General features: G+C 60.2%; 1 protein-coding gene across 1 annotated transcript in view; it reads right to left on the bottom strand.

Moving 5' to 3' along the window:
• Positions 1 to 5,849: 5,849 nt before the first annotated feature.
• CACNA1I (calcium voltage-gated channel subunit alpha1 I) overlaps positions 5,850 to 20,487 on the bottom strand; it is an 85,666-nt gene continuing 71,028 nt past the window's right edge. Inside the window, exons 24-36 of the mRNA XM_036301364.1 lie at positions 20,021 to 20,213; positions 19,322 to 19,473; positions 17,733 to 17,842; positions 16,979 to 17,112; positions 15,952 to 16,022; positions 12,408 to 12,486; positions 11,438 to 11,559; positions 10,675 to 10,992; positions 10,292 to 10,435; positions 9,773 to 9,895; positions 9,054 to 9,219; positions 7,408 to 7,607; positions 5,850 to 6,463 (exon numbers count right to left, since the gene is read on the bottom strand). Of these exons, the coding sequence (XP_036157257.1) occupies positions 5,870 to 6,463; positions 7,408 to 7,607; positions 9,054 to 9,219; positions 9,773 to 9,895; positions 10,292 to 10,435; positions 10,675 to 10,992; positions 11,438 to 11,559; positions 12,408 to 12,486; positions 15,952 to 16,022; positions 16,979 to 17,112; positions 17,733 to 17,842; positions 19,322 to 19,473; positions 20,021 to 20,213 (2,406 nt within the window). The 3' untranslated portion in view covers positions 5,850 to 5,869. The remainder of the gene's footprint in view (positions 6,464 to 7,407; positions 7,608 to 9,053; positions 9,220 to 9,772; positions 9,896 to 10,291; positions 10,436 to 10,674; positions 10,993 to 11,437; positions 11,560 to 12,407; positions 12,487 to 15,951; positions 16,023 to 16,978; positions 17,113 to 17,732; positions 17,843 to 19,321; positions 19,474 to 20,020; positions 20,214 to 20,487) is intronic.

Below are 20,487 nucleotides of genomic sequence, written 5' to 3'. Positions count from 1 at the left end.
AGTGAGTGAGAGGAGTTGGGGTGGCCAGGTGAACGGGCAGGCGTGTGCCCGCTTGTCCTGCTGATGGCCTGGGCACACCACCTCCCCTCATAGGCTTGCCAGATGCAGCAAATAAAAATGTGAATTTCAGACGAACCTTAGAACACAGAACGGAGAGACAGAACCTAGGCACAGAACCTACACAGAACGTTCTCTAGAGACAGAAGAACTTCGCTGGAGAGAACATGGCAAAAGTTCCTGGACAGAAACTGGCCTCAGAACCTAGAGACAGAACCTAGCGAGAGAACATGGCAAAGGATCCTGGACTGAACCTGACTGCGGAAATTGGCAAGAGAACCTGACTAGAACCTGGTAACTGAACCTGGCTGGAGAACCTAGCAAGAGAACATGGACACAGACCCTGGCAGGAGATCCTAACCAGAACTTCGCTGGAGATCCAGACCAGAACTTGGCTGGAGATCCTGGATGGAGATCCTGGCTAGCCTGCTGATCAATTGAACGCTGTCTCCGTGTCCTTCCTTCTTCGCCGACTCCGTCCACACCTTTGGGGACCCCTGGACCCGCTGGGGTTGGACCTCGGCAACGAACCATGGGTAACTTTTTAGTGCATATCCCAAACATTGCATGTGACATAGTTACACTGAGAAATGTGCTTGTGGTTTATCTGAAATGCACATTTGACTGTGTGTCCTATTTTATCTGGCAACTCTACTCTGAGGAGTCGCAAGGCCTTTGCATGACTGTCTCCCTCTTGTCCTTTAGGTCCCCGCTCAAATGACCCCTCCCCCGTGAGGTCTTCCCTGAGAAGGACCCTGTGAAAGGACCTCCCCGCTCCTCCCCTGAGTCACTCCCCACATCACCTGCTCCATTGCCTTCCGGGGACTCCCAGGCTCTGATGTGTCTGTCTGCTGTTTCTTACCTGTCTCCTGCTCTGAGATACAGGTTCATGAGCTCAGGGACCTGTTGCTGCTGTATCCTTAGCACCTAGCATAGGCCTAGCCCATAGTAGGTGCTCAACAAACGTTTATTGAAAAATGAAAGGGACGCCTCCCCGGGGAGCGCGAGTGGACGTGGGGGCGCTGAGCACTTGCTGGTCCTGCCTACCCCACCAGCTCCCACTAGTGACTTGCCCATCTCCTGTGAGGTTCAGGGACAGAGCTGAGCCCAGCCCCTCCCCACAGGACCAACCAGCCTCTGGTCCACAGATTCCCCGCGATAGCCCAGTTACCATGGCAACAGCAACCCGAGTTCACGGTGCTGGGAACAGGAGGACGCCTCTCTCCTGGAATGCCACCCCTGAGTCAGAATCTAATTTTCATCACAGCCATAAAAGTAGTTCTGCATAATCGTACATATATTAATACCGAACACGCCAGTGTTTATTTGGTTAAAATTCATGAATTCAGGTCTAAATAAAAAGTGCTGGTGGCTAAAGTTTTTCACTTCCTTTAAATGTTCCTGGGTGTTTTTTTAAAGTCAGTCACTCCCGTTGGCAGCAACTTGCTTTTAATCCCATTATTAACCGGTGAGGGAGGCCAAACAAAGCAGGTTGCACCCAGGGGCGGTGACTGCAGTGGGAGAGCTGGACGCTCACTCCCCACCCCCCTGGAGGGGCGGTGTGGGCACCGGTCACCACAGCGCCTCCTTCCTGTGTGCCCTGCGAGCACAGTGCCACTTCTCTGGGCCTCAGTTTCCTCACGTAGATAAATGGGGGAGAGACGTCATTGGTCTTAAAAAATCCCTTTGGCTTCCAAAACACAGACCCATGACTTTTGCGGAGGCCCAGCCCTGCACTAGGCCCTGGGCTGGGAGGAGGGACCATGGTGGCTGCCCTTGGGCTCTGGGACAGTCAGGAGACAGACAAAGGCATGGGAATCTGGGAAGGCTGCCTGGAGGAAGTGATATTTGAGCTGAGACCTGAAGGGACAATTAAACATTAGACAGGGGAAAGGGGGAAAGGGAGGAAGGGAGAAGGGGAGGCTAGAGTGGGCCTGGTTTGTAGGACACTGGGGCCAGGCTCAGGCCTCCGGGGCCAAGGAGGTATTTAAACAGGATTGGGACAGAGAGAGTGAAACCGGTGCCCAGACACAGTGAAGGGGCTGCCATTGCAAGGTCTGGGCCCCCGAGTTCAGGCCGGGCCATCAGAGCATGGCTGATTCCATGGGCTTTGCCTGGCTGTCAGGAGAGAAGCCCTCGTTCACTTGGGGGTTGGTGGACAGGCCTGAAGCCGGGGCTGCTGGTGGCCACAGGAGAGGAGGGAAGCAAGCATAGACGGAAGGAGAGCCAAGAGGCGGGGAAAGACTGTGTCCTAAGTGACAGCTGGAGCCCTTGATCCAACTGTACCTGAAGTCAGACCATCTCAGGGCTCTTTACTAAGTCATGTCCTTCTTGTTTTTCTTTCTTCCCTCCCTTCCTCTCTCTCTCTGGCCCTTCCTTTTATTCTTAAGCTCCTTTGAGTTGGGTTTTTTGTTTTGTTTTGTTTTGTTTTGTTTTGGTTTTGTTTTGTTATTTGCAGCCGAGAGAGTTCTGATTAATACGCATAATACAAATTCAGGAAATAGTGCCAAAGATAGGAGGTTATGATTCCCGTGTAACACATCACCCAGGTCCAGCCTGCCTCCTCCCCAGTCCAGCAGACCCTGATCCATATCCCGGCCATGAGAGGTCCCTGCCATGGGCACTTCTCTAGGTCCCAGACACCCCAGGCCCCAGCCTGGGCTTGGGGGAGGACCCCACCTCTGGGAAACCCACCTGCGGAAAGAACAGCACAGACGCAGAGGAATTCTGAAATAGGCTTCTGGGTTTTATTCGGAACAACACTGGTGGCGGCTGCCACAGGGTTCCTCTGTGCCCAGGCCATCTGGGCCAGCAGGGACCAGCGCCATCAGCAACTAGGAGGGAGGTTCATTCACACCATAGAAACTGTACAGCGACTGGGAGTGCAGTAGTCACAGCAGCAGAGCCAGGCTGAGGGCTTCCCGGAGGAGGTGGCTTCTGCCTCCTCCTCCGGCCCCAGCTCAACCCGGCTCCACCAGAAACACTGATTATTGCACAAAGACAAAGAGAGTATGTGTAGCGGCTTCTAAGACCCCAAGCCCTTACACAATGCAGCAAAGGGGACCCTGGAAACGAGGCTCCGGGGAAAGGACCTGAAGGGAAGACAGCAGACTGGCACTGTGCGTACTGCGCCTTCTGGGGTGCTGCCTGGTGCAGGGGGGCGGGCGACGGAAGAGGCTTTGGCTGGGGTGGACCACACCCCTGGCTGGTCGTGGGTCCATCTGTGCAGACACCAAGGTGCCTGCCAGCCCCCACTCTGCAGAGCCCTGCAAACAGACAGCGTGGGGAGCTCCACACCAGCATCCCCACTCGCCCCAGGGCCAGGCCTGTGGGGATGAGGGCAAATTTGTGCTTTTGTGACGGACAGGTCGTAGGATCAGGAAGGGCCAAGGGGCCATCACCTAACCCTCCCCATTGCAGCTTGTCCTGGCCAATCACAGCTTCTGTGCCCCAGGCCTGGGAACAGCACTGGGCCTCCAGGAACCAGACCCGTTTCCCATGACTCCCCAGGTGAAGCTCCTCTCCTCTAGGCTCAGCTGGTCCCATCCTTGGACACATCTGCTCTCTCATCACTTCCCTGGTGTGTGCACACTGCTCTGGGCCACTGTGCCTATCAAACAGGGTGACGCCTGTGCCCAGAAAGAAGCTGCTGACCAGTGTCCATGCCGTCCCCCTGAGCCCAAGCCAAGTCACCCACTTACCCCAGACGGGAGCCCACTGCCCCTCCTCCAGGCTCCGGCACACAGGTCCCTCCAGGAACATGCTGACTAATGCGTGTGCTGCTCCCTCTAACTTCCACTGCTGGGACTGCCCCCCAGTGGGGGGGGGGGGGGGGGGGGAGGGCGCGCAGAGCCAGACAGGCCTACCTGCCCCTCGCCTGCGCCATAGCGAACCCATCAGCACAGCAAGGGAGGCGGCCCTAGGTCCGCTGCAACAGCTTCGGACTTGTGCCCGGGCTCCCCCTCCAGGGATGGGCCGCCCAGGGGCAGGACAAGACCAAGAGGGAGAGCCCGGCGAACCCCTCACCCTGGAGGCTGCCGTCCTGTACCCTCACCGAGGCCTGCCATCCACACTTTGGGGTGAGGAGCGAGAGCTCCGGAGGTACAGGGGCAAATCCAGGTCTGACTGCCTTGCTGGCCCAGCTCCACGGCACCAACAGAGGCCTCGGCCGGGCTCTGCCCCTGGGGGTGCCCAGCCTCTTGGCTGCCAGGGCCCTGAGGGATTCTGAGTTGGCCGCTCTGCCTCCCCAGGCCTCAGTCTCCTCACCTGTAAAGTGGGCCTGGCCACCCTCTCCCCGCCTCCCCCCAGCTACTAAGGGAAGGGCTTTGCAGGCCACTAAGCTTATGTCACTCATTACCTCCTTCCTTTGCTACAGTGTCCCGGCCCCAAGGGTCCCTGTGCCAGCCTGGGAGACACCCAGAGCCTGTCCAAGCAGCGACCCCCACAAGCACCACCTGCCAGCCTGGCCTGAAGCACGTTCTTTGAGGTCAGGGTTTGGGAACAAGGACAGGCCCCCTAGGCAGGGCCCAGCCAAACCATCTGAGACCTCAGAGGGAAAAGGCCTGGTTATTGCTAAGTGCAGCGTGTCCCACCCCCGACGGCCACCGCCTCCCCAGTCCTCTTTACACTGACCTGTCTACTCACTTTTAAGAGCTTAGCCCTGACCTAAGCAGTATGTCTGTGAAGTCAAGGGCTCAGTTACTGCCGCCTTCCTAAGGAATACTGAAATAAGTGCACAACTATTCAAAGAAAAATGCCGTCTGCAAACCGTGTGAGCAGCACTGTTGTATGAAGCCCGCTCTGCAGCTTTGGGAAGGTGGGAAAATGAGACGGGGGGCGGGGGGCTGGCTCCAGGTGACAGGGTGTGAAGGGAGGTGTCCCAGGGCCCAGGAGGTGCCTACGCCCGCTCCCACCGGGAGGGGAAAGGCCATGGCCAGCACAGGCCGGGGGCAGCCTTCACCTTGCCAGCGTCTCAGGGGCTGTCCTGTCTCCTGCTGCCTCCGCTCCTGCCCTCGGCCTCCCGGGCAAGGCCCTAGCAGACCCCCCACCCCGGGAAGTGCCCAGTGGGGCAGGGGCCTCACCTGGGTCAGAGCCCCCTGCCACCCCAACCCCAGCCCTAAGAAAATACAACTATCACCCCTGATGGTTCTAAAGAAACACATCTAACTGGTTGACTAAGAGTCTGTGGACTCTGGGTGCCTACAAGGCTGTTGACACAACTAGACAGTCAGGAACGACAAGACAGACACCCCACTACATGGGGGACGGGGGGAGGGGGCGGGATCTTAGCAGCATTTCTTCTTTAAAGGAAAAAACCGCACCCTGAATGACATCGCTTTTTCTGAGCCTGTCTCCTGGGCTGTGGGACCCTTGGGGGCCTGAGAGCCCTCTCCAAGCTACTCCCAACCCAGGGGAGACACCAAAAAGTAGGGGTGCTGGTGCCCCAGCAGGACCATCTGCCCAGGGCGGGTCCGGCCTGGGTCCTAAGCATCAGGCAAAAAGCTCTGCCTGGGCCCCAACCCGCACTTTAGCACTTTCCGGAGGTCATATGCTCTCAGTAAAAAAAATAAATATAGATATATGTCTGTCTCTCTCTATATGTGCATATATATATATACAGGTGTCTGCGTGGGGAGGACCACGGCCAGGCCGGTCTGGGCTTTGTCTGGGCCTCAGCCGCCCAGACCCGCTCCATGGCGCCGGGTGGCCGGGCGCCGGGCCCGCGGAGTCCAGGCTGTGGCCCAGTATTGCTGTCTGCCCCTGGCTCCTGAGGTAACGAGGTGAGACGGGAGGGCTCTGGGCCCGGCGGCCCTCATCTCTTCCTCTTGCTGGCAGCGTCTGCGGGCTGCGGCTCTCCGGGGGGCTGGGCCGGGCCCCGCGGGCCTTTGCTGTGATCCGCGGCCCAGGAGGGGCTCCGGGCCAGGCCAAGGGGCGCGGCGAGGGGGCGGCCGGGGCCGGCGGCCAGGCTGCTGGTGCTGCTGAACCTCCGGGCGGGCGGGAGCCCCGAGGGCGCGGGCGGCGGGCAGAAGAGGGAGGTGAGCGAGAGGCTGCTGAGCGTCTCCGAGTGCTCGCTGCCCCCGCCGCCGCCGCCCGCGCCCCGGCCCGCGCCCTCCTCGTCCGAGGGGTCCATGGAGTCGTGGTGGGTGCAGCCCGGGCTGGTGGAGCCCCCGCTGCTGTGGCTGCGCTGGTGCGCCCGCAGCCCCCGCCGGCTGAACAGGCCCCGGCCCCGCAGGCTCAGGCGGCGGGTGGCGGGGGACAGGCCGGCCCGGGGGCCCGGGGCGGGGGCGGGCGGCCCCAGGGCGCGCCGGGGGCTGTCGCTCAGGGTCAGGCTGTCCTCCAGCGTGGTCTGCAGGCTGCCCGCTGAGCTGCTGCGGCTGGCCTCCAGCGACGTGTCGCTCCCGGTGGCCTGCGGGGGACGAGGGGGATGGGGACATGGGGACCGGCCGGTGTGCCTCACCCCACTCCTCCTGCAGCCTGCCCACCTAGGGACAGGCAGGCACAGCCCTCCCCACACACCCCGCACCCCTGCTGCTCCCCTCCCAGCCACTGCCCCTGAGCGTGGCCCTCCTGACAGTCACTGAGCGGCCTCCCACCGGCTCTCCCCACCCTGCTCTCTGGCCCCACAGGCAGCCGGAAGTGGCCTGCTCAAACCCATTCAGACCCTGGCCTGAGGGTCCTGGCCGCCCCTCCACACCAAGCTTCCCACCACCCACCGCCGCCCACCTCTGCTCACAGGCTGCCTGGAAAGCCCATCCCAGATACCCCCGTGCTCCCACCTCAGGGCCCTCCCAGCCCCTCCACCTGACTCCCAGCGCCCCTGCTCCCGCCATAGACCCCTCTCCTGTGCAATGTTCTCCCCAGTGTGTGTGGCTACCAAACAGACTATATACTCTTTACCCACTGATCTTGGCATTCCGTCTCTCCTCCCCTGTCTCTCCTCCCGTATGCACCTCCGAACTCATACATTAAACACAATGTAAGCCCCAGGGCAGGGACTCTGCATTCTGTAGCCTCTTCAGCCTCGAGCCCAGCACGCAGTAAGGCACACAGTTGGGGTTGACCGCTGCTGCATGAACAAATGCCTGGCGGAGCCCTGGGCCCAGCCCTGCCTCCACCACACTGTGCCATCTGGGCAGCTCCTGCCTCTCCCTGAGCCCTGAGCCCGGGTCTGCCACCCACAGAACGGGGTCTCGGGGCTGCAGGGTCCTCTGCCTGCCCGGGTGTGGCCCTGCCAATCCAATACAGGTGGCCCCCAGACCAAACCTCCCATCACCCACCTGCCCCTCCACCACTAGCAGGAACTCAGATGCCCCCCAGGAGGGGGCTCCCGGAGCCAGGGGGGTGCCTTACCTGCCGGAGGAGGGTGCAGTTGACACTCGGTGACCGTAGGGATGCCCAGGAGCCCTGCAGGGAGATCTTGGGGAGGGCCCCGGCCCCGGCGCCCTTCTCCTGCCCCTTCTGGCTGGAGGACACGGCGGGGTGGAAGAACTCGGCTGGCATGGGCAGGAGTGGGCTGGAGGCCTCTGGGGAGAAGGGGCTCGAAGGTGCCGCTGAGGAGGGAGGAGAGGGAGCTGGGGAGCAGGCTCAGGCTGGCGGGCCCCTGGGGGTGGGCTGTGAGACTATGGGCACATCTCCCTCTCTGAGCCTCAGTATCCCCACTGTGAGAGCAAGAGAGAACAGCGAGCCTGCCCGTGTGATTCCTGGGAGGACAGGCACCAGGCAAAGGCACAGCTTCTGGAGTCAAGTGGACTCGGCGCCAAGACCCCTGGGTTCCTGCCTCTGTGAAAGGGGAACCAGCTGCTCCCGTGAGGGTTGGAGAGGAGGTTGTCAGATCAGAGGTTCCCAGCCCAGTCCCAGGAGCACAGCAGATGTTATGAGTGCCACCCCCAGGCCGGCCGGACCCCGTGGCGTGTCAGGCCCTGGGGCCCGTCTAGGACAGCAGGCAGGTGGGCACTGCACTGTGTGGGCTGAGCACACAGATGCTGCTGGGTCTGCCTGATCTGCTCCCCTGGAGGCTGGAGAGGGGCCAGGACAGGGGCGGGGGAGGGGGCATGTGGGCGGGGCCGGCCAGTGGCCTCTGTCCACAGCCCCCTCCATCAGGGCCTCCTAGGGCGGGGGTGGGACGAACGAACTGGGGGACATGTAACCAAGGTGGCTGGACAGCATCCCCAGGTGCAGGGACTTCTGTTCTATGTCATTTCATTATTGAAGGAAAACGCAAACGAATAGTTCACTAAAGGGGGATGAGATGGCTCTCGGGTGCTGTGCCCTGACTGGTGGTTCGGGAAGTCTGGGGTCGTAGCACCTAAGCCACCGTGCCCAGCCCCGACGCCACTGGTTTTAGGATGAGTCCCCGGGAAAGTCACTCCACCCCCAGCTCCTGGGAGGTGTTCGGTGCCAGGCCTCCCGGGAGAGCACTGAGTGATCTCAGGGTCTTGGGGCCCCTCCTCTGCTGAGCAGGTCTCTCTGTCTCCCTCCTCAGCCCGTGCTGTGAGCCCAGGTTCCTGTGACCTCTAAGAGGACTCGAGGCGACAGTGGGCCCTAGTGATGGACAGGCCATCTCAGTCCTCGGTCCTGGTGCCCACAGCTAAGCCTGGAGCCCAAAGCACAAACGCGGGATGCCAGGGGCAGGGCCAATGGGGAAATGTCAGGACATTTTACAAAAGGGCCACCTCTGCCTGGGCCTCAACCAGGAACCGAACCCACAACCTTTTGGTCTATGGGATGACACTCCAACCAACTGAGCCACCTGGTCGGGGCGTTGATATCATTTTTATCTCCTCTCGAAGTAGTAGTTGGCTCTTGATCTTTTATCATTGTTATATCAGACCTGAGGTTCCTATCTTTTATCGTCCATTATTTATCTAGTTCTTTCTCCACTCAATGTAATAGTCTGGGGGAGGGGGGAATACTGAGGGAAACACTCAACCAGCTGCCTCTGAGGCGGCCCCCCGAGAGCAGGGCTGCGGGCAGCTGGGGGGGCGCCTACCCCTCACCTTGGCTGCCCTCCTGTTTCAGCCAGGACTGGACGGGGTTGAAGGCGATCGCCTCCATCTCGCACAGGAGGTTCTCCGGACCCGAGGAGACGGCCGTGTTGGACAAGGGGAAGAAGCATTCGCCCAGGTCCCCCACGCGAATGGGCTCGGCCGGGTCTGGCTCACCCTGCGGGAAACGGGAGGCAGACGGGTTAGGACGGTGGAGGAGGAGCGGGGGCCACGCCCACCACGCTGCCTCATGCCTCTGACCCACATGCTCTGCTGGGGCCGCTCTCTCCGCCTGGGATGGCCTTCTCCTCGCCCTGTCCACCTGGCCGACATCCGTCATTTTCCAAAACCCAGGTGGGAGGGCCCCACCTCCAGGAAGCCTCTCTGATGTCCCGGGCAGGTCACAGTCACTCCCCTCTGGACACTGAGGTCCGTGAGGGCAGCGGAGGGTCCTCTCACTTGGATACAGTATCCAAGGCAACAAGGAGCAGCCAAGGCCGCTGGAAGCTGTGCTTGGGGTCCTGGCTGAACTTGTTGCTGTGTGACTCCAGGTAAATCTCTCCACCTCTCTGTGCCCCGCTGCCCGCATCTGACCAACAAGAGCCGAGGGCCTGGTCCACAGCAGGCGCTGCTCAAAGGGGGCACGGGGAAGAAGCAGTGTCCTGGCTGAGGCGGCGGAGGCCAGCCTGCAAGGACAGACTCGCTGTCCAGGAGCCCACAGGGCCGCTCACCTTGCTGTCTTTGGGGCGAAGCGGGCAGGCTGTGGGGTCCTCCAGACTCAGGTCATCGCCCAGCAGGATGGACGAGGACTTGTCTGAGTTCAGGGAGAAGGCTTCTGTCTCGGCCAGCTGTACCTGCAGGGAGAGGGGGCGGCCTCAGGTCACCCATGGGGCGGGGACTGGCAGGGCTGGTCCCCGAGAAGGACCCAGGATGGTGGCCAGAGAGCTTCTGAGATCTGTTGAGCATGGAGGGCATGTCCACCTGGGGAGGGGGCCCAGCCTAGGCGGAGCGGGGGTGGGGGTGGGGAGATACAACGGCGTCACAGCCAGTGAAGAGCCAAGCCCGGGCTGGGCCAAGGGCAGGGGAGGTGCCGGGAGCCGGGAGCTCCAAAGCTGGTCCACTTGCTGGTCCACAGACCAAGTGTTCCTGGAGGCTGGCCATCGTGAGTCAGGGCAGTGTCTGCCCAGCGCTGGACTCTTCCCAGCCCCCCAACCCCTGCCCCAGGCCAGCCCCCGCAGGCGCCGGCTCACCTCCTGCTTGTCATGGCAGCTCCTGCAGCCGGCCGGGGACGAGTAGTGGTGGAAGACGGACCCGGACAGGTTGTCGATGATGGTCAGCTCCCCCTCCAAGGAGTCCTTGATGATTAAAGAGACGCTGTCCAGCCACAGGTTCTCCTAGGCGGACAGGACGGGTGGGGACAGGTGGGATTATCACTGGTGGGGCCTGCGGGGTGGGCGGGGCACTGCTGCCCTCGGTCCTCTGCACCTGTGGCCTGGGCCCGACCCCTCGTCACAGGGTCACTCGGAGCTGAGCAGGGGATCCCCAGAAGACAGAAGTCTCTGCCCAAGGCCCCCTGGGCGGCGTCCCTGGCAGCCCCAAGATGCTGCCCGCGGCGACCCCAGCCCCTGCCCACCTGGGCTGGAGAGTAGCAGTGCGGGCACAGGTGGCCTTCGGACTCGCCCCCTCCGCCTGGCCCCCCCGGGCCTCCGACGGGCAGCCGCGGGCCGGGCCCCAGGCCCTGGGCCATCTCGAGCTCCAGCTCGGCGTCCATCTCGGCGTCCTCCTGCGCCTCCTTGTTGCTGTCGTCCAGGTGCTTCATGAGCACGGCCACCACCACGTTGATGAGCACGAACTGGGCCGTGAGCACGAAGCTGACGAAGTACAGCGGCGACACGAACTGCAGGCTGCTCAGGCAGCTGCGCTCGTCATGGGTGCAGTCCCGCAGCGTGTCCTGCGGGCGGGCGGGCGGCAGTGAGGACCAGGGTCTCGGCTCAGGCCTCACCTCTGTCTTCCAGAAGCCCGCCCTGCCCACCCCAGGCTGGAGCCAGAGGGCCTCCATGGGGTGATGGGCAGGGCAGCAAATGCCAGGGCCCTGGCATCAGGAGGAGCAGCCCCTGCCCCGGGCTCTGGCCCTGGGGACAGTCATGTCCCCTAACACCTGAGCCCTGATCTGAGCTTGTAGGGGTGGACAGAGAGCCCCTCTGGTCTCACCTGCACATCGCTGTGCTTCTGGGCCCCAGGCAGGGCCCCCTGCTGCTCCGGGCCCTGCCCTCCCCTCCCATGTACAATGGGTGCTGGGCAGGCCGAGGCCGGGAGGCCTGACCGCCGGGACATCACCGGTACCCTTGCTCTCGAACCCAGCCTGAGTTCTCCCTGCGCAGCCGGCCCACAAGTACCTTCATGATCCCATTCCAGTTGTCGCCAGTAGAGACCTGGAAGAGCGTGAGGAAGGCCATGCCGAAGTTCTCGAAGGTGGCGTGCCGGCTCATGCCCTCGCACGGGTTCTCGTCGTTGCAGACTGAAAGGAAAGGCGGTCAGCTGGCCCGCTGCGGAGCCTGCCGGCCTCCTCTCAACTCCCACGACAACCCTCGGAGGTGCGTGCGGACTGTGCCCTGCCCCCAGATGGAGAGACTGGGGCTCAGGGAGGTGGCACACAAGCTGGGGCTCAGGCTCAGGTGAGCCCGGCTCCTCCCCCAACTCCAGTATCAGTTCCAGAGGGAGAGGATGGTGTGGGTGCAGGCCGGCCGCCAGGGGAGCCCTGCTTTCTGGAGCTGGCCCGGGGTTGCCCTGGCTGTCCTGCTTGTAGGGGTGGCCCTGGCCCAGGATGGGCACTGGCTTGTGGGCTCGGAGGGGGCATCGCTAGAGGTCAGACAGCGTGGGGGCTCAAAGTGGGCATCCACGGCGTAGGCCTGGGGTGTGCACGTGGACCCAGGCTAGCACCTCTCAAAAGCTCCTACTCACACGGGAAGGGGTGCGGGTGGCGGAGGGCCTCCCACCCATCCCCCCAGGGCCTACTGTTGGGGCATCTCCCCAATACGAAGACCCTGATGTGCCGGCCGGCGTGGCTCAGCGGTTGAGTGTCGACCTATAAACCAGGAGGTCATGGTTCGATTCCTGGTCAGGGCACATGCTCAGGTTGTGGGCTCAGCCCCCAGTATGGGACGTGCAGGAAGCAGCCGATCACTGATTCTCTCTCATCACTGAAGTTTCTATCTCTCTCTCACCCTCTCCCTTCCTCTATGAAGTCAATAAAAATATTTTTTTTTAAAAGACCCTGATGTGATAGTCTCAGGGGGCTCTCAGGCCTCCCCCCAAAGGCCCTTCTCCAGACCCGGTCCCCCCCCACCCCGGGCCTGCTTCACTCACCCAGCTTCCCGAAGAGCTCCACGCCCAGGGCGGCGTAGATGAAGAAGAGCAGCATGAAGAGGAGGCCCAGGTTGCCCACCTGTGGAGACAGCAGGTGGGCTGGACTGGGCCTAGGTGGGGGCGGGGGAGGGGAGGGGAGGCTGCAAGGCCAGGGAAGGGTTGGGGTGGGGGCCAGCAGGCTCCAGTTAAAGGGCCAGCCTGAGGGTCAGGGCAGCTGAAACATTTCACAGGGTCTGTGTCCATGGCTGCCACCCCCGCATGACCTCCGGGGGGGCAGGCTGCCCAGCACAGGGCACAGATAATGGTAATATGCTGGTGAAGCCTTTACTGTCAGCAGCCTCGATCCAAGCATTTCATATTCATTAGTTCACTTATCCACACGCTGATCCGTAAACTCTCTTTTCCCCCCATTCGGCAGAATTCTTGAGAAAGAAACATACTGGGCGGTGAAATCCTGGCCCAGGGTCACATCGCTAATACTAGAGTAGGACTGAGATCCAAAGCCAGCCCACTGGCCCCAGGGCCCATGAACACAATCGCTACGCCATATACCTGTGTGTGGTTAGTGCCATCCCCTGGGTGAATACAGAGGGGAAGGGAAGGGTGACTCAGCAATAACGCCTCCTCCTCCACGAAGTCTGCCTAGATTTCCTCCAGGCAGACCGGGATGCAGTCTGACAGTGTGAGTGTAACTGGTGTGTCCCTGCCACTGTCTCTGCCGCTCTGGGAAGCTCTTGAGAGCAGGAACATGACTAGATTAAGTCACATGTGCTTCCTCAGACCAGCACGGAGCCCAGCCACGGAGAGGAGTGGACATGGGAATCATGCAGAACTGTGGGCCCCAGAAGCGTCCTGCATGCCCAGCCACCCCTGTCCCACGGCTCCTATGGGAGGAACACGTCCCAGATTCCAAACCTGTTTCCAATCTATCTGTACGCCAGAGACCGCTTCTTACTACAGATAAGAAAAGTCTCAAACACATTCTTGCCCTGGAAGTGAAATATCTCCTGGAGCCCTCAGAAGGCCGGCGTGAATAAGTCCGAAGACGCTTGCATTAATTGCTGAAAAGTAAACCACGTTAATCACAGCCTCCTAATGCCTTTTTGCACCAGAGGAGGGTTCCCTTCCGAGCTGCTCTACAATCACCCCAACAGTGTCTGACTAATTAAATGATGCTCATTCATTAATGAAATGAGCACATACTGAGCACCTATGAGGCAACGTGTGAGGCCCTGGCGGCGAGGAGATGGGAGGGGGGGGGTGGCCGGGGCCCTGGGCTCAGCTCCCCGCCTCCGCAGGCCCCAGTCAGGAGCATGTGTGAGCCAGCGTCCACCTCGCCCTTCCTATCAGTCCTTCCCTCCTCCCTCAGCATCTTCCAGAGCTTGTACGGCTGCAGCCACCTCCTCCCCACCTCCCTGCCTCCAGCCTCTCCCTCCAGTCCATCTTCCTCGGAGTTGCCAGAGCAACCTTCTAAAAGGGTGAGGCCATGCCTGGCCAGCGTGGCTCAGTGGTTGAGTGTCGAGCCATGAACCAGGGGGTCACTGTTCGAGGAGGTCACTGTTCGAGGAGGTCACGGTTCGATTCCCGGTCAGGGCACATGCCCGGGTTGCAGGCTCGATCCCCAGTGTGGGGCCTGTAGAAGGCAGCCGATGGATGATTCTCTCTCATCATTGATGTTTCTATCTCTCTCCCTGTCCCCCTCCTCTCTGAAAGCCAAAAAATATATATTTAAAAAAATAAAAATAAATAAAAGGGTGAGGCTTCCCTTGTCTAGAACTGCCTGCAGGACAGAGCCCGAGTTTGCTGGCCTGGCACCAAAGGCCTGACCCAGCCCTGCAGGCCCCTCCCAGCCTGACCTCCCCGCTGACTCCAGCCACAGGAGACAGACCCCACTTGCATATTCTGTCCCCGGGCAGGAAAGACCCTCTCTCCGTCTTTGACTGGTAACTGCTCCCTCCCCACCCCTCAAAGCCCAGGTCCCCAGTCAGCTTCCCCGAGGAGCCTTCCCTGATGCCCCTTCCCTCTGCGTAGGAGGAAAGGGGCTAAAGTTTCATTTTTATAGCACTTCACAGAGAACAAGGAACGGTCCAGGGTCAGCTAGTAGATGTTGACGGGTAAGCCTGCGGCCATGCCATGTGCCAGTTTGGCACTTGAGTCTCTTAAAGTTGCTGATATAATCATAATTACTATTGAGCCAGGGACCACCTGGGCATCTTCATGTGTCCTCTGCCAACTCAGGGTTGGTCTGGGGAACCACCCAAGGATACCGAGGGGTCAGAACAAGGAGGTTGGGGGGAGGGAAGAAAGCCAATATAGCTGGGGACACACACCACCCATCCCCATTCCTAGCAGACTCTCACACAGCATTTCCTATGACCCCGGTCTCATTCCTTTCCTATAGGCAGGAAACCAAGGCAGGAGAAGGTGAGTCACATGCCCAGGGTCTCACAGGGGATGAAGCTTTGATCCCAGGCAGGGTGATCAGAGTCTGGGCTCCACCCACTTCCTGCCCGCACACCCCGAAGGCCCAGCACTCACCCCATCTTCCATGTGGCAAATCTTTCTAAGAGACTTAGTGTTAGGAAAAGCCACATCTCTTTGCGTGAATGCCCCTGCTTTCGATCAGACCTGGTGAGAGTCATGGCGCTTTCCCTTTGCAACTGGGCTGCTGGGAAGCTCACACCAAACTGGAGAACGGAACTCGCTAACATTCGTAGCCCAGGTCCCCGCGAGAACTAGCTGTGCTTTCGCCTCCCCTGAGCTGTTCATCTTTTATCCTCATGTGCAGTGTGCTGTGTCTGTGCCTTTTATCTTAAGATGCTGAAGTTCCTTAAGACTAGATGAGTTATAACGAATAAACCAGTGTGCGTGAGACGCACCTCAGAGCAGAGGCCACCCTGGGGGGCGGGAGAAGGGGAGCCTCAAGTAGTCAGGACAGCAGGGGAGGGAGAGACTGGAATCTCAGACTTCCCAGGAGGATGGAAGATGACCCCTCTGTGGCCCTGACCCTATCTCCCTCCCACTGACCAATGGGATAATTTCCTAGGATCTGTTCCCACATCAGGGTCTCAGGCTGTCCCATCCTAGAATCTCAAAACAGAACCTCTCTGTCCACATCACCACCTCCTTCTGCCAAGCCACCCTACAAGGTCAAGTTCAAAGTCCTCTGACACCTTCCCTGATTTCCGGTCTGTGTCAGGATCCTTCCTTCTCCCCAGCACAGTGCAGGCCCCTGGCCACACTGCCCTGCACATCTGTCTCCCCTACTAGCCCGCTGACCCCTGAGGGCAGAATGTGGGCCCCCAGGGGCCAGCCCAGGGCCCGATAAGGAGCGGGGTTGGCGCATACTTGGTGACATCAGCAAGAAAGAGGCAAGACTCCTGCTCCCTCTCCCACAGTCTCAGCTCAAACTGCTTCTCTGGAGACAAGGTTCTGCGCTGGCTCTGGGCGGATTTTGGGAGAAGGGAAGTCGGGGCTCGCCCCCCAGGGCCCAGCATGGCACCAACAACAGGCAGGAGGGGCCGCCGGGGGAGGCGGCTCTTACCTGGGGCAGAGCTTGCACCACCGTGTCCAGCAGGGCCCGCATGCCCGTGGCCATCTTCAGCAGCTTCAGCACTGTGGGGAGACCCAGCGGCCACTCAGCCAGGCCCGTGGGTGGGGCGCGTGCACGTGTGCGAGTGCCACAGAACGTGGTGCAGGTACAGAGTGAGTGGGGTGTGCACAAAAACTTGTGGCACAAGGTGCAGACATCGGCGTAAAAAAGACGGAAAGACAGAGGGCACGCCCAGTGGGAACCAAGGGATAGAAAGTATTTGAGTGAAAAAAAGCGTAAGAGTGACCCCTAATTCACCGATGAGGAAAAATGACCACCCAGTGAGTGCCCAGCCTCTTCCTGTGGCTGCAGAGGGCTCCGGCGTTACCCCGAGCTCTGCCAGCCATCCCCACCTCGGGACCTGGAGGCCTCAGCAGGTGCAGGGGGAGGGGAAGAGGCACCCGGGGGAACAGGGAGGCAGGGGGTCTTTGAAAGAAGTGTGGGAGCGCCTCGGGGTGGCGGGGGGTCTGGGAGAAGAAAGGGGATTTTAAGAAGCGTTGAGGCCCCCGTGTCCCAGCTGGTATTGGAGAAATGAAAGGAGAAATGCCGGTGAGGAATTTCAACCTGAGCCTGGGCCGCATGGGTCGTGGTGTGATGGGGGGGGGGGGGGGGGGGGTGCTGTGTGCTGTACAGAACGGCCTGTGGACGTGGGCACCCGAGTGTATGTTGGGTGTGAGCTCCTCCTGGCTTCTGCTCTCCCTGCTCAGCAGGAAGCCCATCATGCCCAGTCCCCTCCCCCATGGTGCCCAGTCCCCTCCCCCATCATGCCCAGTCCCCTCCCCCATCATGCCCAGTCCCCTCCCCCATCCTGCCCAGTCCCCTCCCCCACCATGCCCAGTCCCCTCCCCCATTGTGCCCAGTCCCCTCCCCCATTGTGCCCATGCTCCCCTCCATCGTGCCCAGACCCCTCCCCTACCTTGCCCAGTCCTCTCCCCAATCATGCCCACTTTCCCCTCCCCCGCTGGCCCCCCGCCCTCACCCCGGGCGATGCGCAGAACCCGCATGATGCGGATGATGGTGGGGTTGATGGGCAGTGCTGCGTTGATCTCTATCTCCTCCAGCGTGATGCCCATGACCGACAGCAGCACGATGGCCAGGTCCAGCTGGTTCCACCTGCTCAGGGGACACAGGAGGGCAGGAGTGGGAAGCAAAGTAAGAGCCACCTAGTTTAGACACACCTCTGTTCGGAGGAGGTCCCAGCTCTCCCCCCTCCTGCTGTGGCTGGCAGGGATGTGTGGCCACCCTTCCGACTAGCCCTCCAGACCCCACCGGGTCCAGCTCCCTCTCTGCCCTTAGACAGCCTCCAAATCCTCAAGCAAGAGGCTAACTGGGCTAAATAAATATCTTCGGCCTCCTGCAGAGGAGAAGAAATGGACTCTGACTTCTGGCTGTAAATCCTGAGCCCCTGTTCCCTCTGTGTGGCCCAGGGCTAGTCTAGCAAGCCCTCTGAACCTTATGTTCCCTCTGAGAAAGAAGGAGGTGTGCCCTGCTCTGCCCGTAGGGTGTGGAGGACCCATGGGAGCTGCGATGAGGAGACTTGGCAGAATGCCCTGCACCCACCAGGTAGTACCATAAACTTCCTGTTCAGGGCTGCAGGCAGCACCCAGGGGCCCTGGTCATCAGTGCCCAGACACTTATTAGTGTCTAGCTGCCCCAGGCTTCCCCAGGGATCAGGCCTGCTTCCCCATCCTGCAGCCCCATCAATGCTGCTATGGCCTGGCCCAGCCACTCACCGGTCCTTGAAGAAACGCCTCAGACCAAATGCCACCAGCTTCAGCACAGCCTCCAGCACAAAGACAGTGGTGAAAAAGTAGTTGCAGTACTTGAGGGCTATCTCCAGGGACTATGGGGGAGGGGGACAAAGAGAAGCATGATCCAGGCCCCAGGATCTGCCCCACCCCCATCTTTCTCTAGTCAGAAAGTCTTGGCCTTTTAAGAGGAGAATTTAATCCATTTACCTTTAGTGCAATGATTTATGTGTCTACTTTTATTCCTTCCATCTTATATAATGTGCACTATTTCTCTCACTGCTATTTCCTTTTCCTTATTTCTGCTGGTTTGGTCCAGGAACCCCTCTTTGGAAGCAGTGTTGGTTAATAGTTAGGGGTCATGTGTAAGAACCAGACTTACTCCTTGTTCACTATGACTTTGGGCAAGTCACTTGACCTCTGGGAGTTAGTTTTTCAATCTGTAAATGGGGGGTGACAACAGTCCCTTACCTCAGAAAGTTGCTGTGAAAATTAAATGAGCCAATAGCCCTGTGCCAGACACGGTTATACATTTAAATACTTGGTAAATGTGAGCTATTATTATTCCATTTCTTCATGTTAATTTGGAAGTTCCAATGGTTGCCATCCTTTCCCCTGCATGCATAACATTCCTCTCCTATCATTTAAAATAGCATACTAACCCCTCACCTGGAGGCTCTGCTCCCTCTTCTTCCCCCATCTATATATATAAAAGGCTAATATGCAAAGCGTCCCCTCGGGAGTTCGACCGGGAGTTTGATCACTCACTTGCCATGACGTGCACTGACCACCAGTGGGCAGCACGAAATGAAGGAAGGCCCTGGCCGGCAGCCAGCATCCAAGTAAGGGAGGCCCTGGCCGGCAGCTGGAAGGCCCCGATCAGCCCTGATCGCAGGCCTAGGGACCCTACCCATGCACAAATTTCGTGCACCGCGCCTCTAGTCTCTGATAAGAAGCTTTGGGGATGTACTTGCCCCTACAAGCCCCTCACATGCCCCTCATGGACACTGCCTGCAACTAGCTAGGAACTGGTCACCCTCCCCACCTCTGTGTTTGCCCCCAACAGTCCTGCTACCTGAAATGCCCCTCCCCCAGGCTCCATATGCCCAGGTAGCAGTGGGGGCCGCCTGGCAGTCCTTGAATACAAATCAAAGTCCTGGCTTCACTGCTCTCTGGCTGGCTAATTGGGGCAACATATTTTCTCTCTCTGAGCCTCAGTTTGTTCGTCTACAAAATCTGGAGAAGGTCCCCTCCCCCACCTTAAGGTTGCTGTGAGGATGAGAGAGTTAAAATCGGTACATGCCTTGCAAAAAGTCATATGAAACACACCCTGGCTACTGTTACCTGTATTCAAGGTGGGGTCCAAATGTCACCTTCCCGCCAACCAGAAATCGGAGACCTTTCCCTCTGGCCCCTCTCTTTCAGTCACATGTTCTACCGGGACCGTGAGCTTCCTGGGCATAGCACCCAGCATGGGTGACTCAGATCCTGCCCACCCTGTCCCAGGGGAAGGGTCCTGCTGAGGGCCTGCCCCCCATGAAACCTCGGCCCCGGGGGGCAGGACTGGGGCTCACCATCGGCTGGTTGTAGTGTTCCAGGGACATGGTGACCACATTGAGGCAGATGACGAAGGTGATGAAGATGTCCAGGTAGTGGCTGGTGCACATGGAGTGGATGAGCAGCCGGGTGGGACAGTAGGTGGCATAGTAGGGCAGCCGCTGGGCCTCTGCCAGGGGTGCACAGGGGTGTGGCACAGGCCACAGAGGGTGGCCAAGGAGGGCACAGAACATGTGGAGGGAGAGGCAGAGGGGAGAGAGGAAGCAGGCCCTGGGAGTCAGACTTAGGTCCCCTCCACCCAGCCCGGGGGCCACAAGGGAAACGGGTAAGATGTGGGGGTAGGTGGCAGAGACAGCAGGACACTGATTCTCTCCATCCACCCCGAAAGTGCCCATGGCAGGGGCTCTGGTCTGCTGGGGGGAGAGCAGGGGTCCCACAGCTCAGGGTCGGGCATCAGGCTCTGCCTTTGCCCTCTGTCTGGACCGAGACACCTGGTCAGCATTGGTGTCACCATCAGACTCCAGGTGGACATGGATAGGGCTCAGGTCACCTGGACAGGCAGACACTGGGCCAGGGGCAGGGCCAGGGGCACAGGGCCGGACCCTCCGTCCCTTCCAGCTCCGAAGGCCTCAGCCCCCGTCCCCGGAAGGATCAGCGGCAGTGGGCCGAGGAGGCCCGGGGTGCGTGTCCCCCACCCTTAGAAGTCACCCACTCACTGCGGCGCTTCTTTTCCAGGCGCCGCAGCCGCTTCTCCTCGCGCCGCCGCGCCTCCTCGGCCTCCTGGTGCTGCCGGCACTTGTGGAAGTTCTCCACCACGACGCCCACGAACATGTTGAGCACGAAGAAGCTGACGATGAGCAGGAAGGAGATGAAGTAGAGCAGCATCCAGGGGTTGTGGTTGGGCACGGGCTGCAGGGAGCCAGATGGGCTGAGGCAGGCTGACCGGGCACCACAGGGCCGGCTGTGGGGGAGGGGCGCCCTACCACGCTGAGCCGCAGTGCAGTTCAGATACTAACAGAGCCTGCCTCCTAGGGGGCCGTGAGGTTTGAAGGAGGATGCAGGGGAGTGCCCACCCTGGCCTGGCACAAGTAAGGTGCTCAGCAAAGACTGCCCCTCCCTGTCCCTGCTCCAGCTGCTGCCTCCTGGACACATATCCAGCCGTCTCCTTCCTTTCACCCACCCA

The sequence above is a fragment of the Myotis myotis genome, unplaced genomic scaffold (genome assembly GCF_014108235.1).
Source record: "Myotis myotis isolate mMyoMyo1 unplaced genomic scaffold, mMyoMyo1.p scaffold_m19_p_3, whole genome shotgun sequence".
Classification (NCBI taxonomy): Eukaryota; Metazoa; Chordata; class Mammalia; order Chiroptera; family Vespertilionidae; genus Myotis; species Myotis myotis.
This window is presented reverse-complemented; position numbering and strand designations above follow the sequence as displayed.